The sequence below is a fragment of the Otolemur garnettii genome, unplaced genomic scaffold, assembly GCF_000181295.1.
Source record: "Otolemur garnettii isolate 467f Iridium unplaced genomic scaffold, OtoGar3 scaffold00005, whole genome shotgun sequence".
In the NCBI taxonomy this organism is placed as follows: domain Eukaryota; kingdom Metazoa; phylum Chordata; class Mammalia; order Primates; family Galagidae; genus Otolemur; species Otolemur garnettii.
The window spans coordinates 14,816,724-14,837,923 of record NW_003852400.1 but is presented as its reverse complement, the minus strand read 5'-3'; the positions used below and the strand labels follow the sequence as shown (position 1 = coordinate 14,837,923).

At 36.7% G+C, this 21,200-nt stretch overlaps 1 protein-coding gene across 2 annotated transcripts in view; it reads left to right on the top strand.

The window, feature by feature from the left end:
• KIAA1324L (KIAA1324 like) overlaps nt 1-21,200 on the top strand; it is a 99,795-nt gene that overhangs the window by 13,822 nt on the left and 64,773 nt on the right. The window contains exons 1-6 of one of the 2 annotated variants that reach the window (XM_012811437.1): nt 10,048-10,226; nt 13,812-13,959; nt 16,719-16,805; nt 18,714-18,819; nt 20,046-20,198; nt 20,765-20,850. In XM_012811437.1, coding sequence (XP_012666891.1) covers nt 10,063-10,226; nt 13,812-13,959; nt 16,719-16,805; nt 18,714-18,819; nt 20,046-20,198; nt 20,765-20,850 — 744 coding nt within the window. In that variant the 5' untranslated portion in view covers nt 10,048-10,062. Of the gene's footprint in view, nt 1-10,047; nt 10,227-13,811; nt 13,960-16,718; nt 16,806-18,713; nt 18,820-20,045; nt 20,199-20,764; nt 20,851-21,200 lie in introns of those variants that run through there. The other variant, XM_003782635.1, reaches the window with a different exon arrangement.

Genomic DNA, 21,200 nt, shown 5'->3' with positions numbered 1-21,200 from the left:
GGGTGGGGCTGAGTTTGAACCAACCACCCCTGGCTTATCAGGCCAGCACCCTACTCCTTTGAGCCACAGGCACTGTCCTCTGTGTAGAATTCTTAATCGTGTATGTTTTCAGAAAGGCAAGAGTAACATTCAGGATTTAGGTGATGTTTATAGTTATATCTTCACATACAATGAGAAATTGGTTAGTTGGTGGGGTATTTTGGTACCTAGAATATCATTGGTGCTTTATACATATAGTATGCTTTCATTATTTAATGTATTAGAAGAAAAAGTGCTTTTTCATCTATAGAGGTTCTTCTCAGGAGGAGAATAAACTCCTTAAGGACAGGAACTTAATCCTTTCTTAAGAAAGCCTCAGCACACAAGAATATTTGTGTTGTGTGGAGTTACTTTGTTGTCATTAAATTAGGGACTGACTTTAAAGCTTTGTTTTTATAGGTGAAATGCAAAAATTTTTATCAGATTTGTAAAAATTTATTCCATATGTAAAAGGACAGATTGACATTTGAAATGCTGTGAAATATTTTGTCCCAAATAGGCTTAATTTGCCATTTTGATGCAGTGAGTTTCAGGTGGGAAGAATGTTAAAGTTAAATCTGCTCAGAAACATACAAGTGTTATATGTGAAGCTGGGATGAAAGAGATTGTTAAGAGATGACAAAAACTGTTGAGGACAGCTGGAAATCAGGTTTTAGATCAATTAATGGGTGCTATGGTAGGGGAGCATCTCTGAAAAAAGGAGATGAGAGAACTCAGTTCTCAAAAGTGCAGATCAAGGTCAGGAGGCTATCAAGAAGTAGAGGGTGACTGACACTGTCTGAGGAAGAGGAAGAATTTAGGTTGATAAGAATCAAAGTGCTGAGGCATAATTGGAAATTGGCAAAACTGATTTCACCGCTGTCTTGTTCTGCCCCCTTTGGTGTCTTCCTCAAATCCTCTGAATATTTTCCTTCTGCTGGCCTTTGCTGCTGTCTTTTTAAAAATAAGCCTTGTGTCATCCTGTGCTCAATGAACTGGGACTTATCTCCTCTCCCATCACACACTGAAGTCAGAAGCCACAATAAAATACATTTATATTTTTTATTTTTCTTTTAAAGATAAAAGCTACCTTAGCTTTGCTCATAAAAAGATGCCAACGTTTTATCTAGTCTCTGCTTATTTAATGTGGAGTATTATCTGTGATGTCACATGGATTGATTTTCCTATAAGGAGTTGATTTTTTAATATATTGTTTTCTGTTCCACTGATAAGTCTTCTTTAGAATCAAGGTGATAATCATACACTTCTATAGGAGAAGGGTAGGTGAGGACCCGTTGGAAAGGGTGTTAGATACCAGAACTAAATATTCTTTTCAGGGAACAGTGAATTCGAAAAACTAGCCCAAACTGGGTCATACTAATATACTCTTCTGAGTTTCTCCATCTCACTTTTGCCATGTAAAATGAGAGATAAAAAATATTTTTTTCTTCCTTCTCTAAGAATTTCACAAATAACTTAAAGATTACATCCCTATGGCCTATAACTCCCAAATGAATGGAAAACAAAAATTGTTATTGGTGGCACTGAACTTTAAGAATTCCATTCTGATAATTTTCTCATGTCTCTTCCAGAATTTACACAGTTCACATGGCAGCTTTGTATATAAGTGACACCTCTGGAATCAGAACTCAAATCTCTTAATTTTTAGGGTAAAGTTCTTGTCTAATGCTATTCTTTTTCACTTAAAGTTAAGCACTGGATTTTTTTCAAACTTGTCATAGTAAAATCTTCTGGCTGCATGGGGAGTGTATTACATAGGGAATTTGTCACAAGAAATCGTTGCTCCTAGTTACCTCCCAAATGAGGAAACTTGGGATCTGAATTGGGACTGTTTGGACCGGATGATCTCAAGTCATTCTGATAGTTTTAAGCATTGGGATTACATATTACAGATTTATTCGTTCTATCTTCAAATCATGTCTCAAATCACCTAATATGTAGTGTAGTTGAGTACTAATATATCTTCTGAACACTCATGAATATTAAGCATGCTCCTGAGAGGAACATTGCTATGTCTGCCATGGTTTGAATTTGGACAGTGTTACTTTCCATTCTCCTCCTCTATCCTTAAATTGAGTATGGTAGATAGCTGATGTACTCACAACCAATCTTATTTGCTGCCTATGTATTTTGACCTGAAAGCCACCCTCTTAGGATTGATAAAATCTTCCCTATTAACAAGAACAAAGGTTCCTTTCAGCCACAAAAACAAACAAACAAAACAACTACCACCAGATGCTCCTCCCCAAGCCCCTGGCTTAATGTGAATTAGAAAACACCAGCAAGAAATGGCCTTTGGAAATGTACTGTTTTGGCTTTTTCTTAATGAGAAATAAAGATTATTATTATTATTGGGGATTCATTGAGAGAGAACCAGGTTACACTGCTTGCATTTGTTAGGTGAAGTCCCTCTTATAATTGTGTCCTGCCCTCAAGAGGTGTGTCACACACTGTGACCCCCCCATCCCGCTTCCCGCTCTCCACTCCCTCATTCCCCCTCTCCCTGCCATGTACTAGCATCAGTTCTCCTCATATCAGAGTTTAGTACATTGGATTCCTGTTTCTTCATTCTTGTGATGCTTTACTAAGAAGAATGTGTTTCAACTCCATCCAGGTTAATATAAAAGATGTGAAGTCACCATCTTTTTTTGTGGCTGAATACTAAGGCATGAAATAATAAAAATCCTCAAAGAAAGCATAGGAAAAACACTTGGAGGTATTGGCCTGGGGAAAGACTTTATGAAGAAGTCTCCAATGGCAATTGCCACAACAACAAAAATAAACAAATGGGACTTAATTAAACCGAATAGCTTCTGTACAGCTAAGGAGGCAACAACCCAAGCAAATAGACAACCATCAGAATGGGAAAAGATATTTGCATATTATGAATTGGACAGGAGCTTGATAACTAGGATGTACAGAGAACTCAGATTAAGCAACATAAAAAGAGCCAACAATCCTTTATATCATTGGGTAAGAGAGATGACTAGAACCTTCTCTAAAGAAGACAGACTGATAGATAGCTAATAAACATATGAAAAAATGCTCATCATCCCTAATTATCACAGAAATGCAAATCAAAACCACCCTGAGATATCACCTAAAACCAGGGAGAAAGATTATTTTTTCTTTTCTAAAATTCCTCAAATAACCTAAAATGGTAGTGTTCAAGGGCTATTCTCATCACATGGAGGGAGGAAGAGGATCTGAAATTTGCTGGGTTCAACATACTATTCAGTTTCAATGAGATACCATTTCCTTCCTTCCTTTCTTTCCTTTTTTTGGTTTGGTTTGTTTTCTGTGAGATGAATGATGATAAAACCTCATAGGCATTTATGTTTTTAATTATCTGGTAATGATAATTGCTTAAATGAGTGATCGAAGCAAAACTTAGTTTTAAGGCCAGCAAACAGCATTATCTTTTTCCTTTGTACTCCCCTTAATAGCAGTGAATAATACTAGGAACAATCGCCAAGAGTATCCTCATATTGTCAATAATAATGTCTACAGCTTTAATTTTACTTATCTTATTAAATGAGACTAACCAATTGAAGGAAAATAGACATATTGGCTTGTCTTGATTCTAAAATTTGTCTAATTAACGTTTCCTCATAAATTTATGTAATTATATTTAGTTGTTAATGGAAGTTGATAAATAAGATGGATTTTACAGTGAGCTTACATTTAGTAACATATAAATTTAGTCTATTTTGCCGAAGACAAATCTAAACTGTATCAGAAGTTCTGGGAGAGTAGGGACTATCTATCTTATTTAGCAAAATATCCTTGGTGCCACACAAATGGTAGACACTCAGGAATAAATTAATCTACTAGAGTCTGGTTCCAAGATATTTATCTATAATAATATTGCTTATGTTCCCTCATTTGTTAAATGAGTAAATTAAAAATCCTTATATTACTACTTACTATATTATTGCTATTTACTGTTTAGAAAATATGTTTTAACAATAAAAAACTTTAAAAAATAGAAAAAATGAATCAGTTATGAATAAATATTCTGATAGCCATAGTCTTTGAAAGAATCAAGTCTGTGGGGGAAGAAAAAGCAGAAGTAAGAAGCCTTGTGGTGAAAAGACTAAAAATAAATGGTTTTGATTGTTAGGCATAAGTCATAGACGATAATAAGCTTATAAATGATTCAGTTCAGTGACTGTTATTTGGCATTTGTGCTGGGTGGTTGCGTAATCATAGTACTGCTTTGAATTTTCGCCTCACTCTTTGCTTTCAGAGCGGTTTCTGTAGTCCCTCATTGGATGACTAAAAATGATACTGTGAGGGAGAAGGTGATGGTAGTGTTCTCATTGGAATGTGAACGAATGGAGGCCTAGAGGGTTACGTAAGTCACCCAAGACATTTGCTACTTGGTGAGAGAGACCAACACAATATGCGTGATACCTGATTATTCACACCTGCATATCTGAACCTTTACAGATTTACAGTAGCAGAAATAGATGTCAAAAAGGAAGAGGCATAAGATCGAGAAAAAGAACAGTGAATGCAGCACTTCATCTCTTGGTTACAATTTAGACTTCAAGAGGCAGGGTTTTTAAGCATTGCTCTTTCACTGGGCACTTAGGTAAAATACTGTGACATCCAGACTGAGCCCACTGTTATGTAGTGTGTGACCTTAGACACATAAGGCCTTTCTGTTCTTGTGTCTAAACTTTGGAGTTTATCTTTAATTCTCTTACTCTAGGGATTTCAAAGTTGTTAAAGAAGAAAAACAGTATTTATTTTAGAAATGACTAATTGATTCACTTGAACTTAGCCAAAAAGCCAAGAAACAATTATTATTATTATTGTTTTTATTTATCATTATTACTTTTGGTTGAGCCACAGTAGTCCTTCCATGTTGAGGTCAGGTTATTTGGTACCCTAAATAAGGAACCACTTTTAAAGATTCTGGAGAGTACCCCCTTGGGTTCACAATTTCCTCTGCAGAATGCCCAGGATCTGGCTGTGGGCCCCAAACAGTCTCTAGAAGTATACTTTGAGCATCAGTGTGTATTTCCATCGGCACACCTACTTCCATAGCCACAGACCTATAAATATGCTTAGCTGATGCTGAATAAACCCTTGGACACAGGAACAACCTGAAGTCAACTTGATAATTCTATGACTAATTGATTCAAATGAAATATGATTGAGTCACATTTATAACAGTTAAAAACTATTTATAATCATTTATAGTCATTATCATCCCTGTCTTTGAAAGATTCTGTGTCGTACTCCTATAAAATTTGAATGATCCCAACGTCCATCACTTTATGAGCATATATACCCATTGTTTAGATCCTACTTGTGAACATGTGGTAGTTATTTCTCCTTTCCTGAGATACTTCACTTAGGATAATAGTTGCCAGCTGTATCCAAGTTGCTGCAAAAGACATTATTTCATTCCTTTTTTTAAAATTAAATCATAGCTGTGTACATTAATGCAATCATGGGGTACAATGTGCTGGTTTTACACACAATCTGAAATGCTTTCATCAAACTGGTCAACACAGCCTTCACGGCATTTTCTTAGTTATTGTGTTAAGACATTTATATTTGAAACCCAGTAAATTTCACATGTACCCTATTTCATTCCTTTTTATGGGTGAGTAGAACTCTGTGGTACAAAGAAGGGGGAAGGGGGGAGGGGAGTAAGGGACAAATAGTTATCTATTGGGTACAGTGTACACTATTCTGCAGGTATACTAAAAGCCCTGACGTCTGCATTGTGTGATTCATCTGTATAACAAAAACATTTGTAACCTTTAAATCTATAAAATAAATTTGAATGAAAAGAATGTAGTCCCTAAGATTAGAAAAACACTCATATAATAATTAAATAACGTGACAAGGTCCGGTGTTGTAATAGAAGGTGGATGTGGCAAATTTAGCAGAGATCAGGAAAGGAAAGGCAGGTCATTGTCATGACTGCCAAGAGGTCAGCATTGCAAACTCTGTCCGCGTAATCCTGTGGGGTAAATTGTGTTCACCAAGAATATGTGGCTCTTCTTTTCCTTTGATGTGTGGCTCTAGAGCTGACTTCCAGGATGGAAAAAAAGATTGAGGAGTAGCAAATGCCGAAAATATGAAGAGCTAAAATATGCTACTAATGCAAAGAAATGATAAATGCTTGAGGTGATGGGTACCCTGCTTTGATCATTACACATTGTATGCCTGTATCAAAACATCACAGGTACCCCATAAATATATATGACTATATGTACCAATAATTAAAAATAAAAAATCAAAAAAATATGAAAAGCTGGAGACTCATTTGCTTCCCCTGTATGTTTAAAGGCTCTATACCCATGTAACCAACTTTGATTATATAATTGTTCTGAAGAGATGTAGTATCATCAATCCAGTGGCAGAGTTTTCATTGAAATATATGTTCCAGGCCCCCAAATTACATTACTAATAGTTGTATTTAATATTTATTGTGTGCTTTATGCAGGTACACTGTTATATGCTTTATATGGAATATCTAATCCATCTTTGAGATAGTTATTATTACTGTCTTCCTTTTACAGGCAAAGTCATGAGACTTATGGAATTTAAGAGCTTACTAAAGTATTTTTTAAATGAATGTTTTAGCTATGACACAGTAGAAATTCCATAGGCACATGGGCATTATTGTAATGCACATGGACGTTATTAAAAGTTCAAGATAAGAAATGAAGAATTATGTAGCATGTAACAATAAAAGGGAATTGTTTGTTCTTTTTTCATTGGTTGTAACAATTGTTTTAATTGAATTTTCCTTGTGATACCACCTTAGCAATCAGACAGACCAGAAAGAATTTCAGTTTTGCCATTTGTTAACTGGTTACCTTTGTAATCAAGTTGTTTAAATCAGGTGATTTCCCATCTGGTATAAGGGACTAATACCCTGCTCTCACACAGGTCTGTTATAAGTGCAGTTGATCCTCATTATTCGTGGATTCAATATTTGCAACTTCAACTACTTGCTAAAATTTGTAACCCGCAAATACAGTGTTTTCACAGTCATTTGCAGACATGTACAGAGTAGTGAAATACTTGAGTCACATGTTCGAACAAGGTGACACTCTTATTTCATCACTTGTACTGTAAACGGATATTTTTTCTGTGCTCTATTTAGTGCTGTGTGTTTAGCATTTTTGGGTATTTTTTGGTGATTTTGTAGGTTACAATGGCCTTCCTAGTGCAGCACTGACATGCTGGCCAGTGACTGTAAGTACAAGAAGGCTGTGCTATGCCTTTCAGAGAGATTACATGTGTTAGATAAGCTTTGTCCAGGCACCCAGTTATAGTGCTGTTGGTCAACAATGTTTCTTTTTCTTTCTTTCTTTCTTTTGAGATAGGGTCTTGTTCTATAGTTCCAGGTACAATGCAATGGCATCATCATAGCTCACTGCAACCTCAGAGTCCTACAACCTCAAGCAATCTTCCTGCCCCAGCCTCCCGAGTAGCCAGTACTGTAGGCATGTATCACCAAGACTGGCTAATTTTTCTGTTTTTGGTGGAGATGGAGTCTTGCTGTTGCTTAGGCTGGTTTTAAGCTCCTGGCCTCAAGCAGTTCTCCTGCCTTAGCCTCCCAAATTGCTAGGATCATAGGTGTGAGGTGCCATGCCTAGCCCATTAATATATCTTTAAATAGAAATAGATGTGAACAATGTTGTGTTGTTTGGTTGCTAAAGATGTTGTGATCAGAGGTCCTCTGGAACCTGACCTTATATGTCCCCTAGGAGCAGTGGTCCGGTATTCACTAATTTAGTGTTCACAGCAACTTCATAGAATATACTAGTGTGAATAACAGGAATGGACTGTGTTTATAAAGTACCAAGCACAGGACATGGTAACAAATATTTAATATATTCACTTTCAACTTTACCTCTCAGTTTTCTTTCTAACTTTATGGAAACCCTTCTGAAAGAGTTAGGGGTGTTCATGATTTTAATTAACAGGGCAGTGAACACTCTCTGAAATAGCATCATTTTGTGTTCCTGAAGACAAGGTTCACAGTTTTCTCCTTTTTTAGTTTTTAGGGTCCTTTATAACAATGTGCCATAAAATATACTTCTTATTAAGTTATAGTTAAAAGTATAATTTTGAACACTACATTAAGCTGTCTTCAAAGATAACTTTGTTTTATCAGAAAGTAAATATTTTTGGCTTTGTGTGTGATATAGACTCTGTTGACACTATTCAATTCTGTTACTGAAAGCAGCTATAGATGACAGGTAAAAGAATGACTGGGGGTATGTTTCAGTAATACTTTATTTATAAAAACAGGCCTTGAGGATTTGGCCTGTAGGTTATAGTTAGCCAACCCATGATTTAGTGTAATGTTGTGTTTAGAATATCATACCACAGTGACAGAGTTGAATAATGTCAGCAGAGACTGCATTGTTCACAATGCAGCTAAAAATATTTGGTTAATGATATTTATCGTGCTAGGGAAATGTGTGATTCTGAGTTTGCTAGGAGACCCATAAACTATTGAAAGTAAAGTAAAATTTTTCCATTATTATGTTTCTCTGCTGGTTGTGCTGGTATTATTAACGATAGCATGTAGTGAGCATTTGTCTTTTGCCAGGCACTAACCATTTTATACTACAGTTTATTTTCTCAGGATAGTCTCCAAGGTCCCAGGGATTATTATCTAATTTTTCAGAAATAGAAAGTAAGGCCTAGAGAGATGAAATAGCTCACTCAAGGTCATAGAATTAGGAAGTGGTATAGCGTGGTCCCAAGATAGCTTTGACCACATAGCTGGGGTGCAAAAACCTTATTTTCTGATGTTTTACTGATTTTAGAATGTTGATTTTAGTGTTGGAAGTCTATTGTACAGCATCTTTAAGCTTTTCTGAAGAAAAGCATTATGCTGATAATACATTATGCAAATAAGTAGATGAGTATGGGTTTTTAGCTTTATTGCTTTTTCAAAATTAACTTATTTTTATTTTTGCCTAAGTTTTCCTATGTATTGGAAAAGAAGAGCCTACCTAAATGTGAGGCTTTGCTATGGCACTCTGCTGGGAGATCTGTATTTTCATTGAATGATTTGGAGGTTTTTTCTTGTTTCTTTAATATCCTGATTAAAGGATTAGAAAGCCTTTATCTAGGTTTGAGACACTAATACCACCCTGCACAGAGCCACACACTTGGGGGACATGGATTTGCATTTGTTGAATGAATAATAACTTAGGCCAGAGCTGCTTTTCGTTCTTCAGATTGCCCATGCCTCTATGTCTTGGTACAGTTCTCAGAGTCAGCAGACAACTTCACACATTAAGTAAGGCATATGCTATGGAAATGACTGGGCTGGTGCTGTGAATATTGCAAATGTGGGTTCATGGTTTCAGAGTAGAAATAAGTTGTGGAGCTGTTGCCCTGTTGTCCTGTTTCTCCCTTTACATTTGTCACTCACTGGATCAGCATTTTATTTGGATATAGTTAAGAATCCAAAAATACTAATCCTTGTTTTCTTGAAGCTCAGAGTTTCACATCAACTGACAAGTGGTATATGCACGCGTGCGCACACACACACACACACACTCGTATGTATGTAAATGGAAGTATTATAAAAATATAGTAGGAGCCTAAAGGGAGGCACAGCCTGCCTGGTGGGGCTTGAGAGGTGGTCTGTCATGAAGAGCATCGTTTTTGAGTTAATGGGAGTTTTCCAGGTAAAGAGGTGAGTTGACCACCATCTCTGGGGAAGAAGACTACCATAACAAGGAAGAGGATGAAATATTTCAGGAATGACGTGGATTTTGTTATGACTGGAAGAGGGCAGGGAAAGGGATGAGCTTGGTAAATAGTATGGGGCTAGATTGTGAAATGCACACATAGCAATAAGGGAGTCATTGGAAGGCTTTGGTTGGGGGTGGCACGATCAGAGTTTTATAAAAATAAATCTGATGACAGCAGAAAGCAGGGGAAATTGGGGGAGGGCAGTGAGTCATATGGTGTCCATTGTTCTGTCTTCCAGCTTTCTCCTGTGCTTCTGGAGAGTATCTAGAAATGAAGAACCAGGTATGCAGTAAGTGTGGCGAAGGCACCTACTCCTTGGGCAGTGGCATCAAATTTGATGAATGGGATGAATTGCCGGCAGGATTTTCCAACGTTGCGACGTTCATGGACACTGTGGTGGGCCCTTCTGACAGCAGGCCAGATGGCTGTAACAAGTAAGAATCCAAAGCAGCCTTTGGATCTTGACTGAATATTTGACAACAATCTAGTTGCTCCTTACCAGAAAGAAGTTGAGGATAATCTTGGTACTTGTTGGGATTATAGATAATCTAGTTGCAGAGAGTCACATTTTTTTGACAATCATGATGAATAATGTAGCTGTGTTTCCTTGAGGTGAAAACCATTGCCCTCAAGGTACAATAGATACTGTATGCAAAAATGCAATAAAGCTATCAGACAAATGAATTAATTTCCTCATAATGTACTTATAACTAAGCTTAAGTCTGTGATGTTTGTACTAACCCTTTTCTAATTTTTAATGGATAACTTTAGATTTTTCCCCCTTTTCTTTGAAAGGAAAAATGCGTAACCTTCATTTATTTATTTATATCCTGTGAGAGAGAATAGGTGAAGTACCTAAGATGGAAAGTGCTTTTGCTTAATTCCTCCCTCTTTACCAGGGGGCTGGTAAAATGAGTCTCCCGAGCCATACCCAAATACACTGCCTTTCCCAAATTTGCAAATCCTGCAAATCACCCAGGGATCTGGTAAAAATGAGTCTCCCGAGCCATACCCAAATACACTGATTCAGCTCTCCAGGAGGGAGACCTGGGTATCCATTCTGATTCAGCTCTCCAGGAGGAAGACCTGGGTATCCATTCTGTTAACATGTATCCTGGATTGTTCCTCCTACTGGCAGGTTTGGACAAATCACAGGCTCCAAATTACCATCTAGGGGCTCTGGTACCCACAGTCACTGCTAGGCACCATCACAGACAGAAGCTTGGTGGGGACTCAGGCCCAAGGTCACAACAGTCTCCCCGACTCCAGCTGGGGATCTTCCTCCTCAGTGCAGTGTTATGGGGTCTCAGAATGGGGCCAGTTGCCTGAGAGATGAGGCAGCCCCTGGAAAGGTAGGGACCTACTGTCAGAAGCTCGGGGAAGGCAGGGCCAGCCCTGGCCCCTCACACTAGTTTCTGGGGAATTAAGCCTGCTGGGGTTCTCAGGAGAGTGGCCATGGTCACATTCCCACCAACAAACGTGGGTGGGAATAGGAACTAATAGGATGTGGAGACAGTGGTGGACCGGGAGAGGACAGTTGGGGAAGGTCACGTGCTCCAGTCATCTGGACCACTGTCACCTGCCACCTGGGCTCACTCCTGGCTTCTTTGCAGTGGCTGGTGCCTCTCATAAGAGAAAGAGGTGCCACCATGCAGCCAGTTCCCCCCTCCTTTTGCTGAGGTCCTGAAGCTCACCATCACATTGCCATCTGAGGCGTGCCTAATTCCAGGATGGCAGTGACCATCGTGTCTGGCAAGATCAGCAGTTCTGGCTGCCACTGTGAAGCTTGCCTGGCGTGGGGGTGTGTGGAAGGGGACAGTGTGGTGGGGGTGCAATTACCAGATTCCAAGATATTATTTTGCATCTGGACATCGTTAGAGCTATTTTCAATGCTTAGGCATAAGTAAAATAATGAATCATTTATATAGATACAGAATTAGTACTACCCATGTATAATGGGCATCCTTATTTTTCCTTCTAAAATTTGGGTAAAAAATTATGCATTATATATGGCAAATCCAGCATTTAGTGGTGTTAAAAGTTATGTTTCCTCCTTCCCCCTTCCCTACCTACCTTTCTTTCTCTCCTTTACTCTCCTTCTCTGGCAATCTCTGCCAAATGACATCAATTTCTTTATTTTACTTTTCTAATGACAGGATTATTCCTCTAAATGTATGTGTGTTTTAATAAAAGAGTTCTTTAGAAGAAAGTACTTGTAGGATATTATGGGACCTGAGATCTTTGTTTTGGCGGGCAGGAGATATTTAGATGGCTTTTTTTTTTAACCTGGAGAAATTGAATGATAAGCAGTCTTTCAATGCAGTGTCTTCTAGCATAATCTTCTCAGTGTAAATTTCAGTCTTATATTGCTGTATTTATTTTCCTCCCTCCCCTCCCTCCTTTTTCCCACCCACCTCATCTTGCATTCTCTTTACTTGTTTTTAATTGGTTGGGCTGTATAGGAGATACATAAAACAAGTTGTTAGAATTTTCTGAAGTGGTTATTTTATAAATACCAACTGAGACATATTGGAGTTATAGTTATTCTATAACTTTATCAACAGGTATGTGGTAAAATCAAGTCTTGTTTTGTTTTAGCCATTCCAGTATGTTTGAGTGAGATGAATTTCCTTGTGGCTTTTGCATTTCCCTGATGTATGATACTGTTGAACATGTTTCATGCGTTCGTTGTCTGTGTGTTTTATTTTTTTGTGTTTGAAATGTCCGAGAGTTTTACTCATTTTCTACTTTTTTTTGGTCATTTGATTACCAAGCTGAAGGAGTTATTTGTATATTCTAGACATGACATCTTATATGTATATATCTGTATAATTTATTTTACACACACATATGTATACATATACACATTTTCGTGTGTGTAATATTTCTTCCCAGTTTGTGACCTTTTTTTGTTGTCTTACATGATGTCTTTTGATAAGTGTAAGTAAAATTTATTTTTTTTTGTTTTGGTTAATATTTTTTGTTATGATATATTTCCTAACCCTAGATTGTGAAGGCTAGAAATTATAATTTGTATTCTTATTGCAGTGTAGTTAGAGTTATTAGTGTACTTTCACATAAATTTTTTTTTTTTTTGAGACAGAGTCTGACCCTGTCACCCTTGGTAGAGTGCTGTGGCATCACAGCTCACAACAACCTCAAACTCTAAGGTTTAAGAGATTCTCTTGCCTCAGTCTCTCAAGTAATTGGGACTGTAGGCACCTGCCACAATGCCTGGCTGTTTTTTTTTTTTTTTTTTTTTTGGTTGTTGTTGTAGTTGTCATTGTTGTTTAACAGGCCTAGGCCAGGTTTGAACCCATCAGCACCGGTGTATGTGGTATGTGGCCGGCACCTTATCCACTGAGCTACGGGCGCCGAGCCACTTTTAGATAATTTTAAATTTTACCCCAGTATAGCTACATTTACAGTTTACACCCTCGTCTTTTGTACTACCGCTGCATATTTAGGAACATGTTATAAACCTTACAATAAAATATGTTTTAAAATCAGTCGCTTTTTAAAAAACTTACAAAGATTTAGGAATTCAAAGGCTGAGTCTATTACTGAGAAAAGGTTCATTTTTTGTGGCACCTGACTCACTAAATAAAAAGGGGGGATAATACAGCTTTATGTATGAATTTATATGTTTATATGCTGCTCTTTCTTCTCTAGCTCTCTCATGTATTTGTATTTATAAATAAAACTTCAGATGTTAACTTGAAAGAAAAATTCTACCTAAGTCTACTAAGATTAGTTGTCATCTATTTGGTGATCATAGTTTCTGGGGAAAAATAATAGTTTCATAGCAAGTTGATCACACAGCTTTACAGAGATTAGGTAGTCATGTGTCATGAGAAATGAACCTCTTCTCAGTGGGCCTTTGAGTTACAGAAAAGCTTCTGGTGCGTTCTGGCGTCCTTTGCTGGTGGAACTGCTTCTGAATCGGGGTTACATACTTCACAGGCTGGAGAGGTTTCCGAACACTAACACAAAAGTGATTCCTGGTTTTGTTTCTGCAGTTCTTCTTGGATCCCTCGTGGAAACTACATAGAGTCTAATCGTGATGACTGCACGGTGTCTTTGATCTATGCTGTGCACCTTAAGAAGTCAGGTTATGTCTTCTTTGAGTACCAGTATGTGGACAACAACATCTTCTTTGAGTTCTTCGTAAGGCCTTTCGTATTCTGGAATTTACTTTTTAAGGGACATTCATGCAAATTTCCCTTCATTGGTTGTCCCCATTCTACTTTTTGCCTCTTCAGTTTTTGTGTTAACTGAACCTTTTGATGTTGAACTTTAAGTTTTTCTACAATATTTTGTTTTTGGGTTAATACTGTTTGCCTCTGAGATCTCACCTTGTGGAATAACACTACGCATGTTTTATTTTCGGATATGATCATTAGATGATCACTTGATTGAGCTTTTTTTGTGTGATAAATTTATTTTCCTCAAGATTTATTTTAACTTTATGTTTTTATAGATATAGATGATATTGTTTTAAAAATGTTTTTATCAATTTTAGATTTTACTTACAGCTTTTTTCCTCTGTGATTTCAAATTTTTTTTTTTTTTTTTTAGTAGAGTAAGTGTATTCATGAGCAATTATTTTAAAATTAGAAGTGGTTGTATGTTTCTGATTCTGTGAATTTTATAGGGAATCAATGGATGGGATAGTTGATGTCTCTGGTGAGAGATTAAATAGCATTACAGAACATAGGATAAAAGTCTTAACAGCACCAGCTGTTACCATTAAAGTTATTTAATGATATTTACAGATTAGATATGTATCTAATCTAGCAAATATTTATTGTGACAGTGATTTAAATCCTTGAGAAAATGTTTTCAGATTGATTTCTTCTATCAAAAGAAGTGTGTGTTATGTAAATAAATGGGAAACTATCTAGAAAAATTCTCAACCAGATTTCAGGAACAACTGTCCTAAAAATTCTAAAACAAATGTATATTGCTCTTGGTTATGGATAGGTATATTTCTAAATAAAAAGTTTTAGAGCAAGATTTATTTTTCATGAAAATATGAATCTTTGATTTGAAGTCAAAAGATTCTGGCTTTGGTTGCAACCCTGTAATTGTCAGCTGTGTACAATTGAGCAATTTAGCGAACTTTCTGGCCCTCAGCATTCCAGTCTATAAAGTAGATTGTTTGAACATACCTTTTGAGGACCTTCCTAGCACTAATATCCTTTGATGAGATTAAGATTTTAAGTAACATTCAAGTAGATTTTCTTTTAAGGAACATTTTATTTGCTAAACACTTCTCAGAGTGGATTGCACTGGAGATTTGGCAATATTGCTAAAAGCAAAATAGAGTTGAGAAACAAGGCAGTTATCTGATATTAGAATAAGTATTTAGTTCAGTACATGGATTGGCCAATGAGTCATCTGAGAGCTGACAACGAGGGTATTTGGATGGTACCCTAAAAGATGCTAAGGGTCTTTTCTTAAGGCAGAAAGTTTCATTAGTTCTTTTCAATGATACCTTTGTTTTGGTTATGAGCTGGAAAGGAATGGCAAATTCATGTTCCTTCTTTTATTGATGTTTCAGCTTTGTAGGTTGCAATTTATTTACTCAGAGGCCCAACACTTCATGGTCATCATGCTAACAGTTAATGGAAAGGAAATGTCTGATGACTGAAAGATGCCGTTGTTCACTGAGAATTAGACTTGTGGGTGTTACATATGTTAAAGCAATAAAGTACTTAATTTTGGAACTGTGTGAAACTTTCATTCAGCTCTCTTTTTAAGTGATAAAACAGAAGCGTAGAGCAGATAAGTGATGGGACTAACTTATGGTCATATTTTTACTAATTACTTTTAGAGTGAGTAGCAGGACTCAGGTGGCAGTAGAATATCATGGGAACACCTGATGTCTACTTTCAGCTTATCTACACATTGACCATTAAAGACATACTCAGTGCCTTGATCTGCTTTTAAATAGTTTAACACTTGCATTAACATAGTATGTTACAATATAAATACGACTCTTAAGTTCAAGGAAAGTAAATAGTTTCAGTAGCTAGTATTCTGTGATATTTGGATGATTAAAGGATCCATTCTAGTTAATATGTCTGCAAAATAACTCTTATGGAGAACATTTTAATGTTTGTAAATTGGTCAGGAGGATAAACTATGAAGCAGAAACATGATTTAGAGCTGAAAGAAAGAGCCATTTCTTTCAATGGAAATATGGATGATGCTATCTCATTTTAACCATACTCTATCACTGACTATTTTGCAATATTGGAAAGAGGGTCTAAGGTTTTAATGTATCTGTATTCTTTGTAGACCTGGAAAAGTAGTGTCCCAGTCCTAGGCATTTTGGGAGAATTGCCTAGAAAGCACAAGGTGTTTGGTGCTGAGATATTGTTTATAGTCATTTGGACTGGCATGGCAAATGATGAATATTTACCCCCAAATACAAATTTGGGACATTGACAGAGCCACTTACTATACATTTGTGTTATCCTGGGAAATTGAAAACAAAGTGCACCTTATTTATTTTTAATTTAAAGTTTTACTGATGTAACTATTGCAAAAAGCCAACTTTATTTTTATACTAGTGGGCCTGCACGGTGAATGCAAACTCTGAAAACATTTTGTTAAGTTTGGTAGATGTTTGGTAATGGTTTTGTTTCCTTTCTGTGCATTGTCAGTGTTAACTGCTCTTTCCCACTCTCTCCGAGCCCTTTTGTTGTCATAATGAATATGGTTTATTTAGAGCCACTCATTCAACATGCACTTGTCCTTTAGGCTCCAGTGGTCTTGGTGTGTATACTTGAAAATTATTCATCCCATTGTTTAGTGTGTGTATATGTTGAAAGATATGCTTGTAGTCTGTGCTGGGTACAGAATTTAATTAAAGCCATTATTCAAGATGCTTTACTAGGGCCTTTGTATTTGATCTCCAGATTCAAAACGATCAGTGCCAGGAGATGGACACCACCACTGACAAGTGGGTAAAACTCACAGACAATGGAGAATGGGGCTCTCATTCCGTAAGTCTCTGTTTCTCCTTCTCCTTTCCCACCAACCTCACTCTTTTCTTTTCTTTCCCCAACTTTCTTTAAAAGTTTATTTTAAGAAAGGAAAAGATTAAATTCATCTATTAATTTAGCTGATTTCCAGTTAGTTGAAAAATTGCCCATAAGTTTCATTTCTCCATCATGCCCCAACTTTCTTTCCTTTCGAGTGGGCATTGTCAAGAAAAAAGCCTATTCAAAACTAATAAACAGAACATTTGAATATGTAAATTTACGGAAGTGCCTGTGGCATGTGATAGGATCAGTAGCTTTTGTCATTAGAAGGATTCTTGAATTCCTTTATCTAAAATTCTCTGCAGTCTCTCTAGCAAGTGATTTTCAAGCTTGTTTTGGTGGGTACTATGCTATCTCCATTGCCAGACAGTTCTGAGTATCATGAAATTCATCTGTGTTTGAATCCTCCTCCTGCTTTCTTCATATCTGCTACCCATTGTTTCAAAATTCTACCTTCCCTGGTCCCATCAAGTAACTGCCTCTGCATATGATACCTCTTTAAATACTTGAAGGCAATTAGCAGGTAACAGGATTCAGTGGATTTGTTACTATTTGAGGCACTGACTCTTTGGAGTGCAACATAAGTTTAAAATCTAGCTCTTGCTTGTGGTTGTTTATTTCGGTGATTTGGGAACAATCTTGCAGGATTAAATTAGATAATGTATAGGAAAGGCCTAGAGCAATGCCTGCAGTGTAGATGGAGCTCTGTATCCTAAGGGACTGTACACCCTTGCTTTTGTGATTGTAGCAGGTACCTTATCTTTGGGTCATTACGACAATGTACCCGTTCAGAATATTTTTAAAAAATCTGTATGCTTGAAGGTAATACTAATACCACTGTGTTTCATTTACTTAAATACTTAGCTGGGTTTGGAAGGTATCAGTAACTCTTGACAACAAATATACCTTCTTCACTTACAAAGATTTAATATAAGGGGAAAGTGCTTAATGCACTACTTCTTAATGCACTTCAGGATGTCCCAGAGTCACTTCAAAGTCACCATATGTAGGGAAAATGGGAAATGATAAAATTTTACAGAGAGGTGGCCAACACATACAGAATATTTTATAAAATTTTATAATGACTATTTTGTTAATAAAAGCACATTTAGCTATAATCTCCCATTTTCCCTATGTAATATGGTAACTTTGGGGGCACCCTGTGTTTCTCCGAATCTTGTGTATGGTGAAATGGTTTTAATTTTACACAGCTTGAATTTGACCAGCCAGAGACTGCTTAGAAGACTAAAGAGGCAAATGAGAAAGCAAGGAACCCTTAAAATTAGTTCACTCACCTGCATCAACATGAAATTAATCAGAAAGTTGGTTGGATTTTATAATTAGAAAAATGTTCCAGAGGCAAAGAAAGCCAGTACTAGAAATGATATCATTAAAATTAGAGTCAGAGTGAAATCAGGTTATCCCGTAAGAATAGCCCTACTGTTTTCTTGTTGCTGTTAAAGTCTTCTTTAGAAGAAGCAAACTCATTCTGTGTGCCTTTTTGTTTTCAGAGCTCAAAGATCTACCTATGAATAGTGGCAACCTATAAACATACAGCTGGGCTGAGGGACCTTTACCCTCTAAAATGAATCTCGTTTAAGTATAAACCAAGACTTCATGCAAATGGTTTGAAAATCATTTTATCTTTTCATTCAAACTTGATGATTTCTTCTCCTTTATTACTATATATTTTCTGGGTTGTCAAACAATTTTTTTTTTTAAAAGAAAATATCAACTTCAGTAGAGCTTAGGTCTGAATTAACAGTTGACTTAAATTTAGGGGTTTGGGCTGGGTGTCGTGGCTCATACCTGAAATCCTAGCACTTTGGGAGGTTTATATGACCTGAATGTCTTCTGTTCTCTTTACAGGTAATGCTGAAATCAGGCACAAACATTCTGTACTGGAGAACTACAGGCATCCTTATGGGTTCCAAGGCCGTCAAACCTGTGTTGGTAAAAAATATCACAATTGAAGGTATTTCACAGCAGTTTGTTTTAGTAGTCATTTATTATATGTTATAGTTAATTAAAATACTTATTAGAGTTTTGATTTGACTGGCTCAGAGGTTTATTGGACAGAAATTAGTATATTAGGCATCATATAGGTCTAGAGACTTTGGTTTTATTCCCAGCAAGTTGACTGTTGTTTTATTTTTTCCTTGTACCCTTGAACCGAATTCTTTTATCTGTATGAAAAAAGTAAACATGACAATTTTAGGTGTGTTTATGTAAAATAGAAGTTTCTTTGTTAATGTGAGCCTATTACTAATTTGAGAAGTATCACTTGTGCCAAACATCAGGCTTACCCAGGGAATTGGTAATTTGGTCACTGCTATATCCTTTAAAATATAGTTGTAGAATATAAATGTCTTAACACAATAACTAAGAAAATGCCGTGAAGGCTATGTGAACCAGTTAGATGAAAACATTTCAAATTGTATATAAAACCAGCACATTGTACCCCATGGTGGCATTAATGTACACAGCTATGATTGAATAAAAAAAAATAAAAAATAAACACTAAGTGTCTTAACCTGACTATTTCCTGAACCTCTTATTTCTTTCTGAACCAACTGGGTAATTTCTGGCCCAGGAGAGCAGTTGTTAAACTCAGGCATGGTTCATTCTCAATTAGGGGTATTTTAATTAAAGCAGTGATTCTCTTTTATTAAAGTTTGACTTATTCTAATATGTTGTACGTGGGCTTGGTTCTATGAACTTTGTGTTAACGCATTAGTCATAGGGACATCTGCTGGCAAAGGCTGGAATTACAGACCCGAAGGCAAGTCTAGCCGTTCCTAGGGTCTGTTCTTAACCTGTGACTTGAGCAGTGAAGAAAATGGGAGCAGGTTATTAGAGGATCAGAGAATAGTAGGCCTACAGAAGGGGAGGGGATCTTCAGGTTTATTTCATTTTTGAGTTAGTGGAGTTATCTTTTGATAATCCCGTTTATACATTTATTATACCTTTGTCAAATCTCAATCTTTTGTTTAAACTTTGACTGTGTTTAATGCTGTGTCTATCCCAGTTCTTTGCATATACAGCAAGTGCTTTCTTAGTGCTGAGTTGATGAGGTAAAGGTTTTGGGCTGAGCTTACTTTTGACATTTCTGTCTTACTCCTGGGTAGAAGCAGCAAGAGGTGCTGATTTGCTTGTTGGTGTCTGCTCCTTCCTCCCATGCTGTTTTTCTTTACCACACAGGGGTGGCATACACATCAGAATGCTTTCCGTGCAAGCCAGGCACATTCAGCAACAAACCTGGTTCCTTCAACTGCCAAGTATGCCCCAGAAACACATATTCTGAGAAAGGAGCCAGAGAATGCATAAGGTGTAAAGAGGACTCTCATTTTTCAGGTAGAACTAGTTTGCTTTCTTAGTTTTTCTTTCTAAATTTATATTGGTCAAGTGTGTGTTCATAAGCCAGAAATCACTCATACAATGGGATGGTTTTGGTGGGCCAGATATCTAAGGGCTGAAGTGAACTGATATTGGATGGATAAAATATAACATCTTATTACTCTTTCTACACGACTTTCCCCTTAGTCTATGATTTTTTTTCCCTATCCCATACGCCGCAGATAACTGCGGTGGACATATTGACTCTGATCTCAAAAATATTTGTTGGCATAGAGAGGTATTTAGAAACTTTTAATTTGTTTCCATGTACAGTGATAATGGAAGAAATCTAGTATCTTTTAGGAAAACCTTTGATGTGCTCTCTGGGCATCATGGAAACATTTATTATCACTCTTGGGAAAATAGAAATTGAGGTATTTATTTTCTTTAGGCTACCTAGTTCTACCTGAATTGCTCTGGTAAGGTTATTTTTAGTTTGGGAGGTTTCTTAAAATTTATATTTTTGCCTTTTCTTAGAGTCATAAAAGAATTGACCCAATTTTGGAATGTTTTGTATGTTGCAGAGGAAGGATCCAGCGAATGTATGGAGCGCCCTCCCTGTACCACTAAAGACTATTTCCAGATCCATACGCCATGTGATGAAGGAAAGGTATCAGCAGTGTTCAGTCAACTCCATTCCATATTAATCCAGTTCTCTTCCTGATTGGAGCAGACTCTACTTTGTTCATGAGAAAGGTTTATGAGATATGTTTGTAAGTGTACAGAGGAAATTTAAAAGTTTAGGTTCTGAACCTGCCTTTCTGCCTTAGATTTTCTAATTTACCACGTACTTCTGGAACAAATTATTTGACTTTTTTAAGTCTTGGTTTTTCATCTATAAAATGGGAATGATATTATTACCTACTGGTATGAGAATACAGGAGCTATTCAATGGGAAGATTCTAGCACAATGTCTGGCACATAGTGCTCAATGAATTACTGCTGTTTTTAAAAATAATT